This window comes from Cinclus cinclus, chromosome 2, assembly GCF_963662255.1.
Source record: "Cinclus cinclus chromosome 2, bCinCin1.1, whole genome shotgun sequence".
NCBI classification, from domain to species: domain Eukaryota; kingdom Metazoa; phylum Chordata; class Aves; order Passeriformes; family Cinclidae; genus Cinclus; species Cinclus cinclus.
This window is the reverse complement of record NC_085047.1, coordinates 51,165,830-51,187,537: the sequence shown is the minus strand read 5'-3', so window position 1 is coordinate 51,187,537 and position 21,708 is coordinate 51,165,830. Positions and strand designations below refer to the sequence as shown.

The 21,708-nt window shown below is 42.7% G+C and overlaps 1 protein-coding gene across 2 annotated transcripts in view; it reads left to right on the top strand.

The window, feature by feature from the left end:
* The window catches only part of STARD13 (StAR related lipid transfer domain containing 13), a 239,075-nt gene that overhangs the window by 98,477 nt on the left and 118,890 nt on the right, over window positions 1-21,708 (top strand). The window contains exon 1 of one of the 2 annotated variants that reach the window (XM_062514705.1): window positions 1,530-1,653. The exons of the other annotated variant lie outside the window; for it this stretch is intronic. Coding sequence (XP_062370689.1) covers window positions 1,530-1,653 — 124 coding nt within the window. Of the gene's footprint in view, window positions 1-1,529; window positions 1,654-21,708 lie in introns of those variants that run through there. 2 annotated transcript variants of the gene reach the window in all.

The window sequence follows — 21,708 nt, the reverse complement described above, 5'->3', positions numbered from 1 at the left end:
TAGAACTGCAGGCAGAGGAGTGACATACAACATCTGTGCAAGTTCTGGACAAGCACATTGTCTCCACTATATCAGCTATAGTAGAGTAGTTTAAGAAGAACCTTTTTAGATGAACCTTTTAAGAACGGGGACAAAGGAAAACAAAATCATGTCACAAAGTAAGCAGAAGACATTAAAAGACATTAAAACAGTGGTAACATGGAATACATCTTCCTGTTTGCTTTTAGCTTCTATGGGTATTGCTGACATTGCAGTTACAGTTTAAATCTAAACAAGATGGGGATATCGATTATGTTTAACATGACTGCTTTACCTGGGTATGCAGCTCTTTCAGAGTGGGGCACTCATTTGCAGGAACATCAGCTTCTGCTTTGCACATCACCTCTGCCAAAAGAGCAAGCAGTAAGTAATTGATTGTGACAAAATGAAATGAAGCCACTGTTGTCCTTCTCAGCTATCAAACTCTCTGCTGGAGGAACATCCGGGATGGAGAAGGGGCCATTGTTAAAACAGTATTTCCCAGAGCACAGAAGAAGCAGGGACAAAATGGCTTTCCTAAATGGGATGAGGGCCCTGCTATTGATTTCTGTCTAGTCTACGGATGAAGAAATCAGGGTTAATTTTAGTCTGTAAAGTGTGCAAAAAGTGTGTGCCAGGGTTTCATTTTGAAACCTTTTCAAAAGTGCAAGAGCTTGTAAGAGAAGAAGTGATGCAGGGGGAAGGAGGTGGGGAGTAAGCAGGAAAGAAACGGGAGAGACTGTGTTGAGAGGACTATGGCTTGATCTTGAGTGGAGAGTTGATGAACCCAGGCCACTGAAAAAAAACCCTAATTTTCTTTCCGCAAAAGCTGAAGCATGGGCGAAGCACCTATTTCAGCCTTCCGGGAGAAGGGCACCCCGTTGCCGGCCAGGTTTTCTGTCCCCTCGTGGCGAGCGACCTCTCCCCGTAGCAGGGGACGCCGGCCGCTCGCAGCGCTGGGGCGGCAAGGCCGGGGCGGCGGCGGGCAGCTCCCGGTCGCTGTCCAGGGAGAGCAGAGGCAGCAGCGGGAGGCGGCTGGGAGCTGACCGCAGGGCAGCCGCGGGGGCTTGGCCGCACAGTTCCCAAATGACGGTCACGGGCACAGGCAGGCTCACGGAATTTAGGCGAGACGTGCGGTGTCCCGGGCCGTCGGTGTTGCCTGAGCCCGAGGGGCGCGGGGTCCCGGTCAGGGCAGGACCCGGGCTGAAGCCCGGGGCATCTTCCCCGCCCCGCGGGGGCCGGGGCGCGGGGAGGGAAGGAGGGCGGAGGGCGACGGGGCGCTGAGGAAGGGAGGGAGGGAGGGAGGGAGGCTGGCGGCAGCAGCGCTGCCCCGGGGGCCCGGGGCGGGCGGCGCTCAGGTGAAGGAAGGGCCGCCCGCCCGGGGCGGCGGTGACGCGGCTGCGGCGCGGCGGGGCTGCCCCGCGGCCCCATGTGGCCGCCGCCGCCCGTCCCCGGCGAGGAGAGCGGGCGCTGAGAGGCGCTGCCCGGGGCGGCATGCGGAGCCGCCGAGGATGAACAGCCAGCGCCGCCCGGCCAAGGCGCAGCTCCGGAGGTCTCTGAGCGAGCAGCTGCGGGACTCCACCGCCAAAGCCTGGGACTTGCTGTGGAGGAATGTCCGGGAGCGTCGGCTCGCAGGTCAGTCCCCGCCGCGCCGCGGCCGCCGCTCCCTGCCCGCGGCGGTCCGAGGGGACGCCCCGGGACACGTCCATGCCCCAGCGGCGCGGAGGGGTCCCGCCCCAGGGGGACGTCGCGGGGTTACCATCTCCGCTGTCTCGCCGGAGCGAGGAGACCCCCGCGGCTTCGGCCAGGCGGGACGGGGAGCGCCCGCCAGGAACGCGGGCGGGTCGGGCTGCGGGCAGGAACCGGGCACGGGCAGGAGCCGGGGGCGGACAGGTTGCACCCCCAGCCCGTGCAGGCGAGGCGGGGCTGCTCACACCTGCACTCGGGATCGCGGCTGAGCCACCCCGTCACTCCGCGTCGGAGGCACCTTCTGAGCATCTCCGAAATGAAGAGGGCTGCCTCTGCCTTCCGGGAAGCGGGCTCGCCTGCTTCTCTGATCAGTTTTCTATGTCTAACCAACCAGGTTGGTTCCTCCTAGGGTTTGCATGTGAGAAGTACCACAACTCCCAAAGAAAAATGGTTTGTTTCATTTCAGGTGCTTCTATAGCTTCAGGTCACCTACCTGCTCTGGAAAACCGGCCTCCTGCAGCTTTTCCTTCCCCAGGTGGGGATCAGAAGGACACAGAGCAGGGCAGGTGCTCCAGGAGGTCGGGTCTTCTTTAGAGCACTGCTATTTCAGCAGCGCAGTCGCCTAAGGCACACAAACATACATCCAATGTGTATTTGTAAAATATTCCGTGAATTAGAAGATCTAGAGGGTACATGCAAGTACAAGGTACAGTTATTATACTAGACAACAATGCATCAAGATTTATGAGCAGGATCATTTATAATGAAGTCTAATTTGTAAAGATGGATTCCTCTGTCATATCCTACAGCATTGCTAGGAGTTTGGTGACCTTGCCTAGGGCGCTGTGACATGCTGGTATTGTATATACAGAGGTAAATGATGCAGGTTTTCAAACTATGTCTACAGCACATTAGTTCTTATGTACATATAATTAAAGTAATAGATAAAAATTGCATGGTAGCTTTTTGAAAAATTAATCCAGATTGGGTAGCTTCAACAATGAATTACTAAAACAACTAATTTTGTAGTATTATGGTTAACCAAAAGACTAAACTTTTAACGTTTAAATTCCATTTTAATTCCTTTATTCCTATATTGATAGTGGATGCCAGCAGACATTCTGCAAGGATACTGCTGGCTATTTTTTCTTTTTTGGTCAAAGACAACTATTGCTTGATTGAGCAAAGAACCTGGGCAGGCTGCCATGATACTGTAGCCAACTTCTTAAAGCAACTAGGTATTAAAATTGATGGAGTCAAAAGTTTTTATTTAAGGTGGATAGAATACTAATGTCCTGGGTTTATGCACTGCCATAATTCAAGTGCTATTGGTAATACTCTGGTGAGACGCTGATGCACTTGCCCTTTAATTAAATTAGTTATCTGACAACATAATGAAATGTGTACAAATATCTGTTGATGCCAGATATGTTCTCTTGTTCTGTTGCTTTTCTGTCTCTGGCATTTTTGTCCTTGCTATTATACTTGTTTGTTGTGCTGACCTGCATAGCTGCAGTGTATATTCCTTGGCCTCTTCTTCTAGCTTTTGTTAATAAGAAGGCAGGAAATATAAGCTGATCTAAATGTGTCAACTATGTGCTGGTGCCAGCCCAGTTTCTTCTCCATCACAATAGATCCGATCCAAATCAGGTTGATAACTGTACAAATTCTGTCTTTTTCCTCGAAGTTGGCATTGTAGTTCAGCTCTGACTGGCAGAGTAGCAGTGTAACTGGTGACTAAGGTTAAAGAGCAATGATCAAAATGAAATGCAGTTTTAACCATCAGTGTGCTGTCATATTTGAACCATCAAGCCAAATGAAAACTTGTGATTAAATCCTTGCTGTGATGACAGCTTCACAGGCACTTACACAGTTACTCCTTTGGTCTGCTTTAGTCTTTTATTTATTTGTTAAGGATCAGGAATGCCAGTTGCCCAAGATATACCTGTAAAAAAAGCAAGCACATTTTTATAATTCTTAAAAATTATATAATTATTAGGGTTGGATGAGGTCTTGGGAACTCTCCAGTCTAGTCTCCAGCTCAGAGCAGGCTCAGCACTGGGAGCAGAGCAGGTTACTCAGGGCTTTCCCCAGTGCTCCTTGGGAAGAGTTTCTGCCCTGACATCCATGTGCTGGATCAGAGGGCAGCAGGACAGTGTTGGACAGCAGGACACTGTTGGGCAGCAGGGCTGTGAGCTGGAGAAAGGAGCTGACTCCTGGCTAGAGTGAGGAGAGAGCGGATCTTTCACTCAGCTGCTCCCAAAGAGGCAGAGAGCATGGCTGGGTAGCTGTGGAAAGTAGGTTGTGCATAAAAAGACAGCTACAATGTGGTCCTTCCTTCCCTCCCTCACCCTTTACAGCAGAGGTGATGAGCAGCAGCCTGGCCCCTGGCATGCTTCTGGACAGGGCTGCTCTGTACTATCTCTTATTCAGGACAGATCCGTGGTGCCCAGCAGGTCTAAGTCACTTTTTCTGATTCACTGACTGGGTTTTTTTTTTTTTAAGCAATGGATGTACCCTCTACAGTGCCAAAATTTGCACCCTTAGGGGTTTTTTTGGTGCTCTTTGTAATTTTTGCAGAGGTATTTTACACTGTTACCTCTATACTTGTGGTTTAATTTAGAATTCACAAACTAAATGGGAAATGTACCAGAATTTTAACTCCCTGTGGGGACCTATTTGCCTGAAAAGTTATATAAAATACTGTTGGTTTTATGTAATCCTCAACCACCATTATTGAAAACTACTGTTTAAGGAATTTGACTTAAGTATTTAACAGATCCTCCAATAGTGATCACCTAAGGTAATTCTGAGATCCCTGCTCTAAATCATGTTTACCTGTTGCAGTAAAACAACAAGTTTCAGTTCTTACATTCCTTGTACGTAAGGGGAAAGTGCCACCTTCTATCTGGTGTTCTTTCAGTTACTATGCACTAAAATAAAATTTAGTTTTTAAATTCAGTACTTTGAAGTCAGGAAACACCAGAGGTAAGGACCCCTGTGGCTATATTGCACAGCCCCCCTCATAGGGTAGGATTGTCATGACTGACATGACTGACATGATTGACTGACATAATCACCTCACCCTTTTTGTTGCTCAGAATTTTTCAGTCTCATCTACTGCAGAAAGTGATGATCCTCATTGCTGAATGTCTTAACTTGGAGCCTGCTGTACTGCAGCTTTCTGGAATACTGGACTAAGTACAGAATTAGAAATCCCCTCAGGTGCTCATGAGCCTGGTGCTTAGGAGCACTGTCTGGCACATGTCATACCATTACTGTTTTAGTTGTTCTTAATAGCTGCAAGGTTACATTGTTCCTATTTTACAGTTAGAAACAAGAGACAAAATGAGGCTGAACCCTAGAAATATCAGCTCTTGAGAGTTAGAACTTGAATTATGTACTCCATAATTCAACTCCAGTATTCAAGTTATGACTCTCAGTAGCTGCTGTTGCACAACATTTTGTGCAAATCAGCATTTGGGATCTAACAGTACTGCATCCAGGGAATGAATAACTTACAGTTTCTGGTGGTATGGTCAGATTTTGCTTCAAGTGACTTGGTGTAAAACAAGAATGGAAGAAGAATGGAAGGTGCTTTGCCACAGGGGCACCATTTATTTGTCAAAGTCTCAGAAACCTGGGGGTTTTCTGTCTCTCACCTGCAAGACCTTAAGCAGGGCTGATACATGACCATTGCCCATCATCAGATGGGATCCTTGGAAACTGCATATGCAGATGAAGATGAGACTCTGTCTTAGTGGGGTGAGTTAGATTTAAGCAGGTGACTTCAATTCTGAGACTTACTAAATTTTGCAAATTTAATTTTGTGACCCTAACATTTTTTTTGATAAGATGAAGTTTTGCCTCTAGTTTCTGAAGTATAGCTTTTAGCTGTTATTTAGCAATCTACATAGATTGCTGCCAGGATTTCTGCTCTGTAAGGCTGCCTCCACTGTGTCTGTGACACAGATACACCCTCAGTCTCTTTGACACATCTCCTCTCACCTGATCTTCATGTCCCACAGTCCTTTGCATGTTCTGTGTTCTCAAAGAGATTAAATCCCTACTTGATCTCCTCTAGCTCTTCTGGTACAATTCCTCTTATCTATGCATTGACATCCTCTCTGCTGCCTGCTGTGACAGCCCTACCAGACAGGACACCCTTGAGCACTGTCCCAACTCACTCTCAGCTACAGAGCTCTCCAGAAGCAACTGCCTGGGGTGGTTTTGGGGACCAGTTTCAGATGCCCCCACTCTTTTTTTGGCTTGGCTGTGCTTTGGGTAAATTTGGGATCAATTTTTCCACCACACCTCCAGTGGTTTGCTCAGACTGACATTTCAAACTGTTTTAACTTGTCCAATTTTGGACAGATTTTTCAGGCACTAGTGCTGAACTGACTTTTGAACTTCCCCTGTGAAATTGCAGGGTTTTGTTCCAAAGGATGGAGCACTTAATGTCTCAAATCAAGTAGAATGAAAATGTATGGTGGGACAACATACCATGGAATAAATTTTTCTTAGAAATAGATTACCTGAAGCTCCAAAACTGAAACAGGAATGAGGCAGGCTTGTGAGTAAAAGAAAACTTCAGTCTAAAGAAGCCAAAATTAAGACCTTTACATTGAAAGTTTTTGAAGTCCTACTCTTAGGTCTCCTTAACTGTTCAGGAGGACCTTATAAATTGATTAGCAGCTACAAGTGTCTCTTCAAATGTGACTGAAATGCATTTATATCAGAGATGAAACAGAACATTATCTAACATAGGTAGAAAATGCAGAATAATTTGTCCAGCAGAAAGTAAACGCCACATTCAGCATGTGGCAAAGGTAACAAGGCAATGCACCTGCTCCTCTCAAAAAAGAGGTAAATTGTAAAGTAAAAAGTAAATTGTGGTTGGTTCCTGGGTTATTGTGGTTTTATTGGGTGCAAATGAGCAAACCTAAGTTTGTAATTGCACCTCTGACAGCATGGTACTCCTTGGCTCCTGCTGGTCTGTTGGTCCTGGGGAATACAGAAGTGAAAAGTGGATCATAAAGCACTGAAACTAGTGGTCACAACCACAACTGTATGGATTTTAGCACGGTTTTATGTCATGGGTAAAGAATTTTAGCAGGTTTTTCTGTCATTGGAGACAAGAGCAGCTAAGTTTCTGCTACTTAATTAAAGAACCATCAAATCTATAGCTTTCTCATGGTTTTTAGATTTCATTGAAAATGAAAGTTGTTTTCAGTAACTTGTTTTTGAATTTTTCACTCTGCAAAGCTGAAGTTTATTTTGGGGTGAAGTGACTGGAAACCCCAAAGGAAATATGTGTACCAGGCTCCCAGGTCCTCTGAGAACCCCTGAGCAAAGACAGGTGTCCCAGTATGGGATCAACCTTGAGTCTACTGCATCTTGGTATTATTACATTACTGAAATTTATTCTCAATAAAGACCTTTGTGCAGATGTAGCAGATTAATCTACTTTAAAGCTAATCATGAAATGAGTGAATTTTTTAATGAAATAATTTTGCAAGGTCAGTTTTTATTAAGGAGTGTGGGAGATGCATATGTGAAAAATGTGGTATTTGGTGGGCATACTTTTATGTTCTATTTTAAAATCATGAACATAACATTTTTAGAAAGCAAAGTAGAGATGTTGCAGTCTGTGTCCCCACCAGTGCACTGGAGAGTACAAGATACTGATTCTCATGTATGTTGATAAGATGTGTATGTGTAAATTCCTCCCTAACCCAGCCCCATCAATGGGAAAAGACTGTCCTTTGTCAAGGAGAAAAGTTATGAAAGACATTCTTTATTCGTGATGGAGTGCTTTAGGGAAGAAAGAAAGTGACTTATGAGTGATTCATTTGGCCAGGCATGCCAGGAAATTTTCTGCTCTCAATCCTAAAGAAAATGTACTAGCCAAAAAATAGTCATTGATCTCATAAATTAAATTAATTTTTCCATCCATTCTCTATTAATGTGAGGAAGGGTTTTAGATTAGTTTAATTAAAGTATGAAGAGCCTTTCTTTGCACCTATGTTTTATGGATTATGTCAGTATCCTGTAAGTTCCATCTCCTTCCCCAGGCACTCCTTCAAGGCCAGTGAAGGGGGCAGTGGTGGCAAAATACCACCATTGTTAGTTCTGCTGCTGCCAGGCTCTCATGACCCTCAGCAACAAGAAGTTAATTCCAGAAGTACAATTACAAAAATACCAATATGCTTGACCTGCCAAGTATTTCTGTATCAGCATGAGACTGTGAAGGAGGGGTGATGGAGGACTCCCCACTGTCTCAAAGTCCAGAGAAAGATGTGTTTTTCTCATACTCATTCCCAAGGCTCTGCTGCAATTTGCCATGTAATATTTGGAGTGATCATGGAGAAGTAGCAGAGATTCCTAGGGTGACAACAACACTCATCTTCTGGTTTTACATTTAATACATAGATTTTGCATTTGAATGTGTACTGCTTCCATCAGAGAGAATTTTATCAGGGATTATTTTCCTAAAATAAATTCGATTTTGAATACTTAATTTCCTGACAGTAAGAGATACAAATCTCAGCTGATAAAATGAGGAATCAGTGTTGGCAATAGAACTGGATACCGTTTGAATCACTCAGTTTCTATTTGACAGCTTTAAAAAATAGTCTTGACAGGTCTTCCTCTTTAAGGAGCTTGGCTGTTCACAGATGTCAGTGACACATTAATCTTTAGAAAATACACTTTCTTTTCCTAGAAAGTTATGGTGTCAGTTCTTTTTATAGTACAGTTGTTTGGTTAGTTTGGTTTTGTTTGGTTTGGGTTTTGGTTTGGTTTCTTTGGGTTTTTTCTACTGGCTTTTGTGGTTCCCTGAGCATTCACAAGGTTCTTTCAGTTCTCAGTAAACAAATATTTCTCCTTTATTATCTGCACATATACATGGTCTCAGTTCATTCCACCTGCAGATGCTTCTATGTGACAAGAAGAAGGATGATACCTTCTCAGTTCTCCACACTGTGACTATATGGAGTATTCCTGTAAGCATTGTACTTATCCTTATGTTTGCAGTCCAAATGTTGGAAAAAATTCATAGTGCTACTTTTCCTGAAGCAGTAAATGTAACACAACATTGTTTAAGTTCCTGTACATTTAGATAGATGTGTTTATTGGTGCTCATATTTTTCTAAGATATATAGGAGCTTACAGACTGATAAACATAGTTAATGTCTTTGTCTGACATTAAACAGTGATGATGATTTTCATTCCAAGATTGCTTCTTTAGATCAGTCATTGCATATTAAATAATGTTTCTTCCCAGTTATTTCCTACTAGGTGTTTTTGTATTTATTCATATGATTGTAATGCTATAGGCTGCTTCCATATCCCCATAAAGTGTCTTTATTTATAATAATACTTATGCTAGAACATTATGTGGAACATTTATATACACAATAATCTTTCAGCTGCTTAGTGAACATCAATAGTCTATTGGTGGCTGGCCAGCTAATTCCAAAACATGTGAAATTTCTGGACTTAGGAAGGCACTGGAGACTGGGCTGTCATTCTTTTGCTTTCCCAGCTACAGTAGGATGTGGTGTTTAATTTTGGGAATCATGAAGTCCCAATTCTGAATTTTGTCTTATTGCTTTTTGCTTTAATGAAAAAAACCCTTCAAAATGTCCCATGTTGTCATATTTCTAGGGATTCCAAGAACTTTGATGCCTTAACAACTTCATTTTCTGCAATTCTTTCCAGGCATTAGCCTTGTTTCATAGTAGTGCTTGGACTCACTTTTGTCTTCTTATCTTTTGTACTTCTTGGATTTCTTGAGAGACAGATGTTCTGTTTCTCTCTTACTTATTTCTTTGGTTTTTCTGTCATACCATGGTCAAATCTGGTGCTTCTATAAATCATAACTCCTTTAAAAATCATCTTCTTGAGAAACAATTCATTGAGAAACCCAGCTTTCACTTCTACTTAAGCACATTTGCATAGCAAATTTAAAAAGAAAATGTGAACTTCAAAATATGAAAAGCCAAGAAAAAAACATTTTGTAAAATGTCAGTTTCAAGCTAACCTCATGATTATAAAGAAGTGATGCCTGTCTTGTGATTCTTGAAAATTTAGAATTTGGGAATATTATTTTCAATTAATTAAGAATTTGTAATATTTTCTTTTTATTATTACAGGCTTAAAAATATGACAGTGTAGAAGTTTCCTTGACTGACATTAGAGCATTCACAAGAAGAGTGGATTTCTGTAGCTCCTTTGCACATCCTGTTTACAGTTAAAAAAAAAGAAAATATTTTTACAATCAGACCAACCTGGTGCACTTTGGACTGCAAATAATCAAAGGCTGAATGCGCACAGAGATGGGTGCTGCAAACAGCAGCTATGCTCCCAGAAGGGATTGGGAAGACCCGGAATTCATGGCACTTGGTTCCATAAAACACCAGACTTCAACAGTCAATTTAATTACTTTACAAAACAATCCACTCTGCCTGTCATTCCAGTAGAGGGCAGTAATTTACGTACAGTAATGTCAATTAGTGTGTGTACAGGTCTGCGTCACTCGGTATTAGACACAACAGCTGGTTTTATTAAGGTAGTGCAGTATTCAAGGCATTGTCTGTCCTCAAGGATAGAGTGCCACCCAGTAGCCTTATTTCCTGAGCTTTTGTAGCCGGACACCTAGCAATGTAGAAGTAGAACAAAGTTTATGAGAATTAAAGAATAAGATGATTTCTTATGGTGACCATGAGCTAGCATGGTGATTGAAACTAAACATACTCTGCTGTATGTAATCACCAGAGTGAGTTGCATTTCAACGGATCATTTCATAGAGGTATTATTTTTTTCTTTGTTGCTGTTGAACAGTAAGTGTACAGAAAATCCTTTTTTACAGAAATCATTGTTACAGATACAGTAACATGTTGTGGGACAGTGGAAGAGGAGGCACTGAAACTTATAAATGATGTTTTTCTTTAAGCTGTAAGAATTTGATTCATAATCTATTTCAAAACACTGTGACTTACAACTTGCACGTAGCAAAAGGCAGTCTAAACTATATTTCTTTAGCAGCAAGATAAGTTCATTAACTTCAAAATAGCTTGCATAATTTTATAAATAATTCACAGATTTTACTTGTCATGGATGTAAAATAATGTGGGGATAATTAATTTCTTCTGTTGCCTGTGCTAAATAAATGCCACTGGTGCTTCAATAAACCAAGGAATGTTTTCTGGGGAAGACTGGTTTTCCAGGCCATGATGACGCAGAAGGGCACTGAACCTTCATAGGTCATTTAATACAGAACCACTTTAAAAGACAGCCACAAAACTGGAGTATTGGTTTTGTTACAGAAAGAATTTAAAAGATTATTGCCTCAGAACAGTAGCATAGTTCAAATGTACATTAGATCATGTGTAGGTCTGTCTGAATTTGAGCAAAAATTAGTTTGTAATGTCTTTGTATATGGTCTTCTGTTGCTGCAATTAATGAAGAAATGTAGGGTAGCTGCCAGTTCCAGAAACGGATACCTTAAGAGAATGGTGAAAGATGTAAATCAAAACCAAAGTTAGAAATATATCTTCTCTCAGTCAAAATACCAAAAATAATTACACATAGCATTACAAAAAGAGGTTCCTAAAGATTAAGGGACCTCCTGCATTGGTTCATAGCTTGGTCTTCTCGAAAGTGTGTTGCATAGCTGTGTAAATTTGTGTTGGATTCATTGCATGAAGGAGTGAGGACCTAAGCATTTGTCCCAGCCTTTAGATTATTTTGGATGTGCCTCTCATTCCTCTGCTAAATACGCCTCTTTTTTCCCATCCCTGTCCCCCTCATCCTGATCTGGATGGCATGCTCTTTCATGGCTTAGCCAGAAAAATGCTGTAGTAAATTATTTGAGACTGAGTCGTTTATGTGGCAGATGGTTGCTGAAATGATATGCGAATGGCATCTCATGGTCTTGCTCATTTTAAGAGGTGTCTTTAACAAAGGCATGGGTTTTTATTGAAATCAATCATTTTTACAAGGAGATTTCAGCCATTGGATTTATAGTAAGAAAGAAACTTTTTATTTATTACATTAGAAAGACCACAGCTGGGAATGCACCATTAATAGACATAAACAGATGGATTCTGACAAGTCTGTGAACTACTCGCACTCTTTTTTAGCAAATATTTTGCTACAATCCCAAGTTGCAAATGTTACTTCAGAAACAAAAATGTAACCATCTATCTCAAGGCACAGAAGTAAAGAGTCATGAGTAACATTCAAATATTGTAATTTCCTTATGCATATGATACTCTTGAAATTTAGGAAGTAGTGTTTAAAAATACTCCCAAAAGCTTGCCTTGGTTCAATAAATGTTTTAAATTATAAATAAAATCATAGATCATTTAGACTAGAAAAGACCTTTATGATCATCAAGTCCAAGCATTAACCCAGAACTGCCAAGTCTACCACTAAATCATGTCCCTCAATGCCACACCAACACAGCTTTTTAATACCTCCAGGGATGGTGACTCCACTACTTCCCTAGGCAGCCTCATGCCTAACAACCCTATTAGTGAAGAATTTTTTCCCAATATCCAATCTACAACTCCCTTAGTGCAGTTTGAGGCTGTTCCCTCTTGTCCTGTCACTTGGGAGAAGGGTCCAATTCCTACCTCACTACAGTCTCCTTTCAGGCTGTTCTAGAGTGGTAAGGTCTCCCCTGAGCCTCCATTTCCCCAGGCTAAACACCCCCAGCTCCCTCAGCTGCTCCTCACAGGACTTGTGTTCCAGACCCTTCCCCAGCTCCGTTGCCCTTCTCTGGACACGCTCCAGCCCCTCAATGTCTTTCTTGCAGTGAGGGGCCCAGAACTGAGCACAGGATTGGAGCTGTGGCCTCAGCAGTGCCCAGCACAGGGGGACGGTCACTGCCCTGCTCCTGCTGCCCACACCACTGCTGATCCAGGCCAGGATGACAATGGCCTTCTTGGCCACCTGGGCATATCCTGGATCATGTTCAGCTGCTGTTTGCCAGCACCCCCAGGTCCTTTTTCACCAGGCATCTTCCCAGCCACTCTGCCCCAGCCTGTAGCACTGCCTGGGGTTGTTGTGACCCAAGTGTAGGACACTGCACTTCTTGTTGAACCTCACACAATTGGCCTCAGCCGTTCAATCCAGCCTGTCCAAATCCCTCTGTAGAGCCTTCCTGTCATCCAGCAGATCAACCCTCCTGCCCAGCTTGGCCTCACCTGCAAACTGATTGAGGGTGCACTCAACCCCCTAGTTCAGATTGTCAGTAAAAATATTATGAAGAACTGTCCCCAGTACTAAGCTGTGGAGAACACCACTGGTGTCTGGCCAGCAGCTGGATGTAACTCCATTCTCAACCACTCTCTGGGGCCAGACATCCAGCCAGTTTTTTTATCCAGCAAAGAGTGTATTTATCCAAGCCATAAGCAGCCAGTGTTTCCAGAAGAATGCCGTGGGAAAACGTTTGAAAGGCTTTTCTGAAGTCCAGCCAGACAGCATCCACAGCCTTTCCCTCATCCACTAAGTGGGTCACCTTGTTACAGAAGGAGATCAGGCTGGTCAAGTAGAACCTGCCTTTCATAAACCCATTCTGGCTGGGCCTGATCCCCTGGTTATCCTGCACGTGCCACGTAACAGCACTCAAGACAGTCTGTTCCATGACCTTCCCTGGCACTGAGGTCAGGCTGACAGTTCCCTGGATTCTCCTTCTGACCATTCTGTTAAATGGGTGTCACATTGGCTAATCTCCAGTCAACTGGGACCTGCCCAGTTAGCCAGAGGTGCTGGTAAATGATGGAAAGTGGATCAGTGAGAACTTTTGCCAGCTCCTTCAGTACTTTTGTGTGGATACTATCCAGTCCCATAGACTTGTGTGTATCTAAGTGGTATAGCAGGTTGCTGACCATTTCCCCTGGGATTATGAGGGCTTTATTCTGCTCCCTGTCCCAGTCTTTCAGCTTAGGGAATTGAGCATCCCATGAACAACTGGTCTTGCTATTTAATACCTGAGGCAAAGATGGCATTAATACTGCAGCCTTATCCTTTGTCACTGTGTTTCTCCCTGCATCCAGTAAAAGAGGCCAGTGTTCTTCAATATCTTCATAATCACCTTGGATGCAGAACTTGAAGGTATACTATGTTTGCTGATGATACTAAACTGGGAGGAGCTGTTGGCTTCCTCAAAGGCAGAGAGGCCCTGCAAAGATATCTTGATAGAGGGCTGGGCAATCACCAAATATTTGAAGTTTAATAATGGCAAGTGCCATATTCTTTTGTTTCCAGATGTCTGGTGAGCAGAAGTCCCCCATGAGAACAAGGACAAGTGATAGTGAGACTTTTCTCAGCTGCTTACAGAATATTTTCTCGGACTCTTCATCCTGTTTGGGTGGTCTACAGCAGACTCCCACAAGGATGTCTGCCTTCTTGGCCTTCCCCCTGATTCTTACCCATGCACACTCAACCCAATCATCACTGTCATCAAGCTCTGGATAATCAAAACTCTCTCTAACCTACCAAGCTATCCCACCAACACTCGTTCCTCACCTGTCATTTCTGAAGAGTCTGTAGCTACTCACTGCAGCACTCCAGGTGTTTGAATCATCCCCACATCTCTGTAATGGCAACTATGTCATCATTTTCCTGCTCCACAATGGCTCCCAGCCACTCTTGCTTGTTGCCCATGTTGTGGGCATAGGTGTAGATACACCTCAGGTGAGCTGTTGATCCCCCCATCCTGTCATTAAGCAGAGAATTTCCTCCACCTGGGAACCCTCCCACAGCTGTGCTCACAGGTACCCCCCACTCCTGTCAAGGAGAGCAGGGCTCACACTGCAGGTGGCACCTGGGTGGCAGCGTGTTCCTGCCAGAGCAGCTGTGCCAGCCGTGCCAGGTGTGGAGCTGAGCGAGGCCGTGGCTTTCTGCCAGTGGACACCACTGCTCCCTGGTTGGGCTGGCACTGCCTCAGCACCCTCCCTGCACACTGCTGTGCCACACCCTGCTCACCAATGCTCCCCAAGGGCTTGCTTCATATGTGTGGCCCCCAGCCAGCTGCTGCCATGCTAGCTGTGAGTTTTGGAGGCTCAAGGCTCCTCATTCCAGTTCCACTGGGTTAAATCCTTTGCTCCTGGCCCCTGCCCCAGTCACAGGGGTGACTGTATTGATGTGGTGAAGTGAGGATTTTCAGCAAAGGCCGGTACCACTTCCATTTTTGGAAGTCACTGTCTGAGAGGAGGTAAATGTTCATATTCAGATAGCTCACTAAACAAAGTAGCAGAAATTAATTATACAATATAGGCTGCTTCTAGAGGAGTCCATAGTTAAAGAAAAATTATGTGTGGTGGACTGCTGGGTAACAGTATAACTAGTGACTCAGATCATGTACTTGCAAATAAAACCAGTATGTAGCACACATTTCTCTTCAATTGTTAAACATTAATTTGTAGGTTGAAAGATTTATTCAACATCACTGTATTTCTGATATCACAGGAAGGCAAAAATGACCACTGATTCCTCTTTTCTGCATTATTTATTAATTCACTTACTCTTACCATATCTTCCTTATTTTTCTCAGTTGAGAATTTTCAAGCCCCATGGCAGCATTGAGTCCACCAGCTTCCTTTGAATAAACTTGGAAATTGCAATACTAAAAAGACACAGTGAAAATTCAAATTGCAAATAATCACCCTTAAGGTGCATAACCAAACATACATACACTGAGCCTCTACGTGAATTTCTGCCACATGGTGAGGTGTTTGGAGCTTGCCCAGTTTCTTTCCTGGGAAGAAACTTTTACAGCTTCATTATCAGCTAAAGAACTGGATCATTTGTTTTCCTACCAGTCACTGTGAGGAAAATAAAAAACTTCTCTAAATTCTGCAGAAACACTCTGAATTCTGATGTAAGGATGGCTTTTATCATCCTGACTTGACCCACTCCATCATTCCTGAACACAAAGAAACTTAAAGAAACATTAGTCAACAGAGAATCAGAAACATATACTTTTATATCAGCTTGGCAGATGAGTATTTTGTAATTACATTTGTGCTCTCTGTCTGTCCCTAAGAGCTGCAAGTGCTTTTGTTTCAGGATAAACCTGATAATTTGATTATGGTCTGAATTCAGCAGAGCATTTAAATGGAGTATAAATTTAAATTATTAAATGTTCGAATCATGTGGACTAGTCTGTTTTGTTATATTTAACTTCTAAACCAACAGTAGATTCTTTTTAAGAAGATAATCTATTAAATCAGTATGGTTGGATGTGTGAGTTCACCAGAAAGAGGAAGGTACCAGAACATCCATATTTCCAACATACAATAAAACAGAAGATACTATACCTAATCTGATTCAAATAGAGGACAAATACATTTCAGAATCTAGGTTAGACAAGACACCACTAAATAAAATTGACTGTGAAACATCTGGTTTGTTTTATACAAAACCATAAACACGCATAGTTACTAAAAGGCCTAAGCTGTTTCTTTGGAAGGCACCCTAAAAAACAAGGACAGCAGGACAAGGGTTTACAAAGCCAAGGCATATATATTAATCATGGTATGGCAGCATTTTAAAGAAACTATCAAATTCAGAGGGATTATAAAACAGCTGGGACGAATTGTAGGTAGGAACTGTTTTAATCTCTGGATTCTAGGTCACAATAGAGGCTGTAACACAGGGCACTTACTTTTGTACTCCTTTGTGTTGCTTTCTCTTAAGGAAGAATCATGACATGTAGAAGGCTGGAACCATTATCTCTTCTTTTATGGAAAGCATCAGTTGGTGCAATCATTAGGGATCTTGAAACTGGGAAGAAGTTTATTGCTGTGACAGATCGGGCAACATATGGAAGGAAGTAAGATATTCTCCAGAGACAGATTAAGTTTTTGCCAAGGCATTTTACTGAAATTTTGGAAAATAAACAGGTCATTAATAGCCTCCAGATTTAGCTACTGCAAATTGTGCAAAGATGTTGCAAAACAGATGCTTTCCCCTATTTGTTTTTACAACCCTTTCTATTTATAGATGCCCTTTTTTGATGGCTTACTTCTTTAATAGAGGGCATTGTTTTACACCGGAAGTCTCATCTCTGTTTTGCCAGTAGATGCCTGACTTAAACATACATGTTCACAATTGCAGGGATGAAACACTCAGCAATAACATAAGTAGGAAGTAATCAGTAGGAAGAAGTTGACATTTAATTCTTTCCTGGGTTTCTTAGCACATAACATTTTTCAGCCGTTCTCGGTGCAGACCCTGCTAGTGAAATAGTAGAGGCTCCTCTCCCAAGGACAGCATCCTTAGATTTGGCTTGCCAATGATAGTGTGAATTCATGTTGGCATTTCTCTGGCTTTCCAAGTTGTGTGACACAGCCACTGATGTACCTGTCAGCCCTGTGGGAGCATAACTTCAACTTGAAGTCCAGATTAAGGTTGGATCCCAAAATGGAAATGTAGCAGCCAACTCAACTAAGTTGTACCAACTGACAGAAATCCTTGAGAAAAGAAATACTCATTCCTTTTCCACTCAGACTTATTTTAGTCTTCAGAATGCAGACTCCATTTTATGCTCTATTCATACAGTCTTGATTCATGTTATAAATGAGTGAAAAGTGAAAAGCATCTGCCCTGACTTGAAAGCAGTGAGTCTAGTGGGGATGCCTTCTAAAAGGATTGAGCTAGTCACACCAGGTCCTTTACAGTCAAGACAGAAATAGGTACCTCTGAAAGCCAGTCCTGTCATCCTGAAACAGATGTGTGAGACAAGGGGAATGAATTGCCCTACGGTGGTGCTTATTTCTTGCCATAATCCTAGCCAAGTGACAGCACCAAAGACCTGCTTGCGGTGACAGACTGGGAAAAGCCATCTCTTCAGCTGCCACCTAAGTGCCTTTGATATGGAAATCAGTGAGCCACTAGCAGTGCAGAAGTTTAATTTTAGAGATTGATGCTCATAACATCTCTGGCTTCATTTTAAGGTACCTGCTCAAATCAGCAAATCAGGACATGGAGCTGATGAGGCACCTGAGACTTCAGTGGCACTTGTACATGCATTTAAAGGTACATGTTCTGACAGTAACCTGCCAGTGTACCTGAGCCTTGCATAAATGTATTTCTTCATTTCCAGTTTATTTTGGGGAGGCAGATTGTGAATTGTGCATCTTTAGAAGACATTCTGAATTCACTGTAATAAAAGCTATGTGGTTTTACTTGTGAACCCTTACAGGTTTAGCTAAGCAACAGGGGCAACAGCCATGCAGAATTCATAATACATGTCTTAAAGTGCATTTTGAGGTTCACTGTTCAAACTAGTAGGTAGTTATTTGATGTATGAGTATTTATTTTACTGTGTCCTCAGTCAGCACAAAAGTTCTTCAGGCACAGGTGTCCTGTTTTTCACAGCAGCTGCTAGTGAATGCCTAGGAAAGAGTATAACAACATGACAAGTTTATGGTATGACCTCTTAGCTTCCTGGTTTCAGTAAATAGTTCTTTGCTGATGTTGTTAACGGGGCTGCCAATTAGGAGCAAAGTAAATGGGAGGTTTATGATGTGACTTCCTAGCTGAGCTACACCTAAGCTTGTGAGACACACCAACTGTTTCCCATTTGAAATGTTCTGCAGACGTGTAATCCCTCACATCACAATTGCTATTTTAAAAAGTTATTTTCATGTCATTCCCAGGTGTCATGGTCAGAGTTGCCTCCATGTCACTAGTCTGAGGAAAGTGAAGTGCCACTAATCTGAGCAGAGTGGGAACAAATTTTATTTTTAAAGCAATACAGGCTTGCTAGTGGCTTGAAAGCAAGACATATGGAAATCCATTTGGTTTTAATTTATCATCCAACCTATTATGTTTGGTAACATATTAGGAACCAGTGAGTATATTATTTGTCATAAGCTCCCCAGGACATAAAAGGAGAAGAAATGAAGACTGAAATACATGAATCTCTGCTTCATTCTTTTGCAACCCAAGAAGAGAGTACACACAAAATACTTTAAAGACAATTCTGGTCTCAGCTACATTCATGCAAATCCTGAGCACTTTCAGTGTATACAATTAATTCTGTCCTGGAGTAAAAGATCTCCACTGCAGCATGAATAGGAAACTTCTTTCAGGACTCAGTTTTGCCTAAATTTCATGTCCTTATAGCTAAGAACAGCACTCACCTGTCAAAATCTGATGAAACAAGAGGCAAAAATAAATTGGCAAACATAAACAGGACCAACCTTCTTCACAGGTCAGGTGCAATTTCAGTTTTGCAATATTTTGTTGCCCAATTTGAGATACTTCAAAGAGGTCTTATGTCCAGACAGAGGAAACCAATCTTCCCAGAAAGTCAGAGCTTTTTAAGTGTCATGGAAAATAGACCCAAGATGAGTAGTTCCTTTTGAAGTTTTTGGCCGAGGAATTTTTCCAGTAAAACTACATTCCATAAACATGGAGCAACACCTTAAGTAGACAACAACAAATGAGGAACACCATGAGGTTGATTTGAAACAGAGCTGTGTATTCAGACAGTGGGACAGGAAGAAAGCCTGTGAGAAGGGTGTGATAGGATGCCAGGATAAACATGAGGGTAGACGGCCCTATTTTCATCACTTTGTAATTGAGAGAGTAAAAAGAAATTCACAACTGGAATGGAACTTATCAACCAACTCTCTTGGTGTGCCTATTTTGAGCAGAGGGGGAATCAGCAGAGGAAAAGTCTTGGTAAGTGGCTGCTGGAGGTGGGTGTGCAAGGGAGTGTGTGAGCTAGAGAGGGGAGAAGGGAAATACACCTGTATTGGGGTCTGGAGGAGAAGGAAAGAATATTTGCTGGAAAATAGTTCATCTTGCCTGCATTGCTACAGGTTCCAGCCTTTTTTTGGCCCTTCCTGTACATTGAAAGCATTCTCCAAAGGCAAGCTATGGGGAAAGAGAGCTGCAGGCTGCCTGTCCTTTTTCAGAAGGAGCAGCATGCTGGCTGGAAAGGGACCTCTGGGAAGTCCTTTCCTCTCTGTTTCTCCTGCTGTTTGGTGGGTTTCACTCTATAAAAAAAAAAACAACCACCTGCAGCTTTATCCAGTGAGACACGTCAGCTCTGTGGTGTGTATTTAGCACAGTGCAAAATGTGAATGAGAAGAAGTATGGAGGAAATATGGAGTCTAAAAATGAAATGCTTAAATTTTCATAGAGCAGTTGGTTTCTAGAAGACAGAAAATCCTGCCCAGGGATTGTCCAGCTCATAAATATCAATATTGTAAACTGTCCCTCTACTGTTTTATTGTGGATGTTCTGCCAAGAATTATTGTGGGGATTTGTTTGGGCTTTTTATTTTTTTGTTAATTAAAAAAAAAAAGGAAAAAAACATATATGCAACATATGTTCCTAAATTTTATGATATGAAGAAATAATTTGAGATTAAAAGCTATAAGCATCATGCTTTGTGCTCCAAACAGACAGGGCTATGCAGAACACTTGCTGTGGGTTATGCTAAATTCTAGCTTTGGGTGAGGAATAAGCAATCCATGCATGTCTCATATTCCCTTGGCTTCTTTATTTGTGAGGTTGCTAATCTGACACCAGTATAGCTGATCCTGTGCAGTCAGACAAGTGTGCAGGTGTGTTGGTCATACTTGCTGTGAGGTGGTGACTCAGCCTTAAAGCTGGGACGATGACCAGATTCTCTGCTCATCCATGATGTTTTTTGTACTGGGCCATTGTTCTGGTTCTGGTGACCCAGGGAAGGGAAGAAAATGCCATGTGCACCCTATTCTGCAGGGCTTGGACAGGCTCATACCCGGACACCATGGGGACAGACCTCAGTTCTGTGCTGTATTCAATGCCCCCGCTCGCCCTCACAGCAACAGCACAGAACTGCCACGTGTGAGGCCAGATGTCCCCACACTGCACCAGGGACAGTGGCTGCCACAAGCCTTAATTCACTTTGCTTCGTTAGGGAGGTGGGAGAGGCAGAACAGGTCACCAGCCTCTGTGGAAGACATCCCTCTCCAGGAGCAGCTGCCACCCCAGAATAACCTAAATTTCCCCCATACATCAACCAAAGCCCCAGCTTTCCTGAGTTTCCAGGAAGAGTAACCGGCAAAGGGATGGCTTTGCTGTACCTAGCAGCTGTCCTGGTGGTGATGGCTTGGGGACTGTGGAATAAATAAAGAGGAATTCCAACTTTCTGTGAACAAAATACTTTATATGTATCCTACAGAGTACTTCCCTCTGTGCAAGGCTTGAGCAAGACCTAGAGTTCAGACTCAGCTTGTTGGTTAGTGTGCATCACTCTGCAGAGCCACATGCACAACCCTACATCCTTGTTACACAGAATTGATAAGATCTGACAACATGCATTTAATAGCACATTGGGAAATGTCTGGCATTCTGCAAGTTTAGGCAGTAAGTGTCTCATCTGAAGGAATCCACTACAGGTGTAAGACCATTTTAAAGGGTATTTATTTTCTCCTTAGCTCATGCAGTTAGATTTTAGCCTGCTTCTAGTGGACTGATATTGCTTGTAAGGAAAATTAATCTTCCTACAAAATTGTATTTCCTTTTTATTTTTTTACGTATAGGTACCAAAATAATTAAGAAAGGCAAAGATTACTGTTATCTGTCGGGAAACTGGTGTACAGAGACAGGTTATACAACTTCCCTCAAGTCTGCCTGCAAGTCACTGCCAGCTAGCCCTGTGCCCTTGCCATCGTGTCTGTCTGCCTTACTGGGCCAGAGACTGAAATCATGCAACAAGTATTCATTGATTTCAAGGAGCCTGGAGAATTTAATGTTCCCAGACACCAGTCCCCTGCTGCTGTATTTGAAACAGTGTTGCCAAGAATCATTCTGTTCTGCCTTGTTGCTTTTTAAAAACGTTTACAAAATCTATCTTTGGCATTGGCTCTCTAGGACAGAGAGAGGGGATAAAACCTTCTGTCAAAACCAGATCAAAACCTGAAAATTTCATCTCTTGCCCACTAGATCATGATAGTACTGGAGTCCTGTTGAAAAGAAAATAAATAG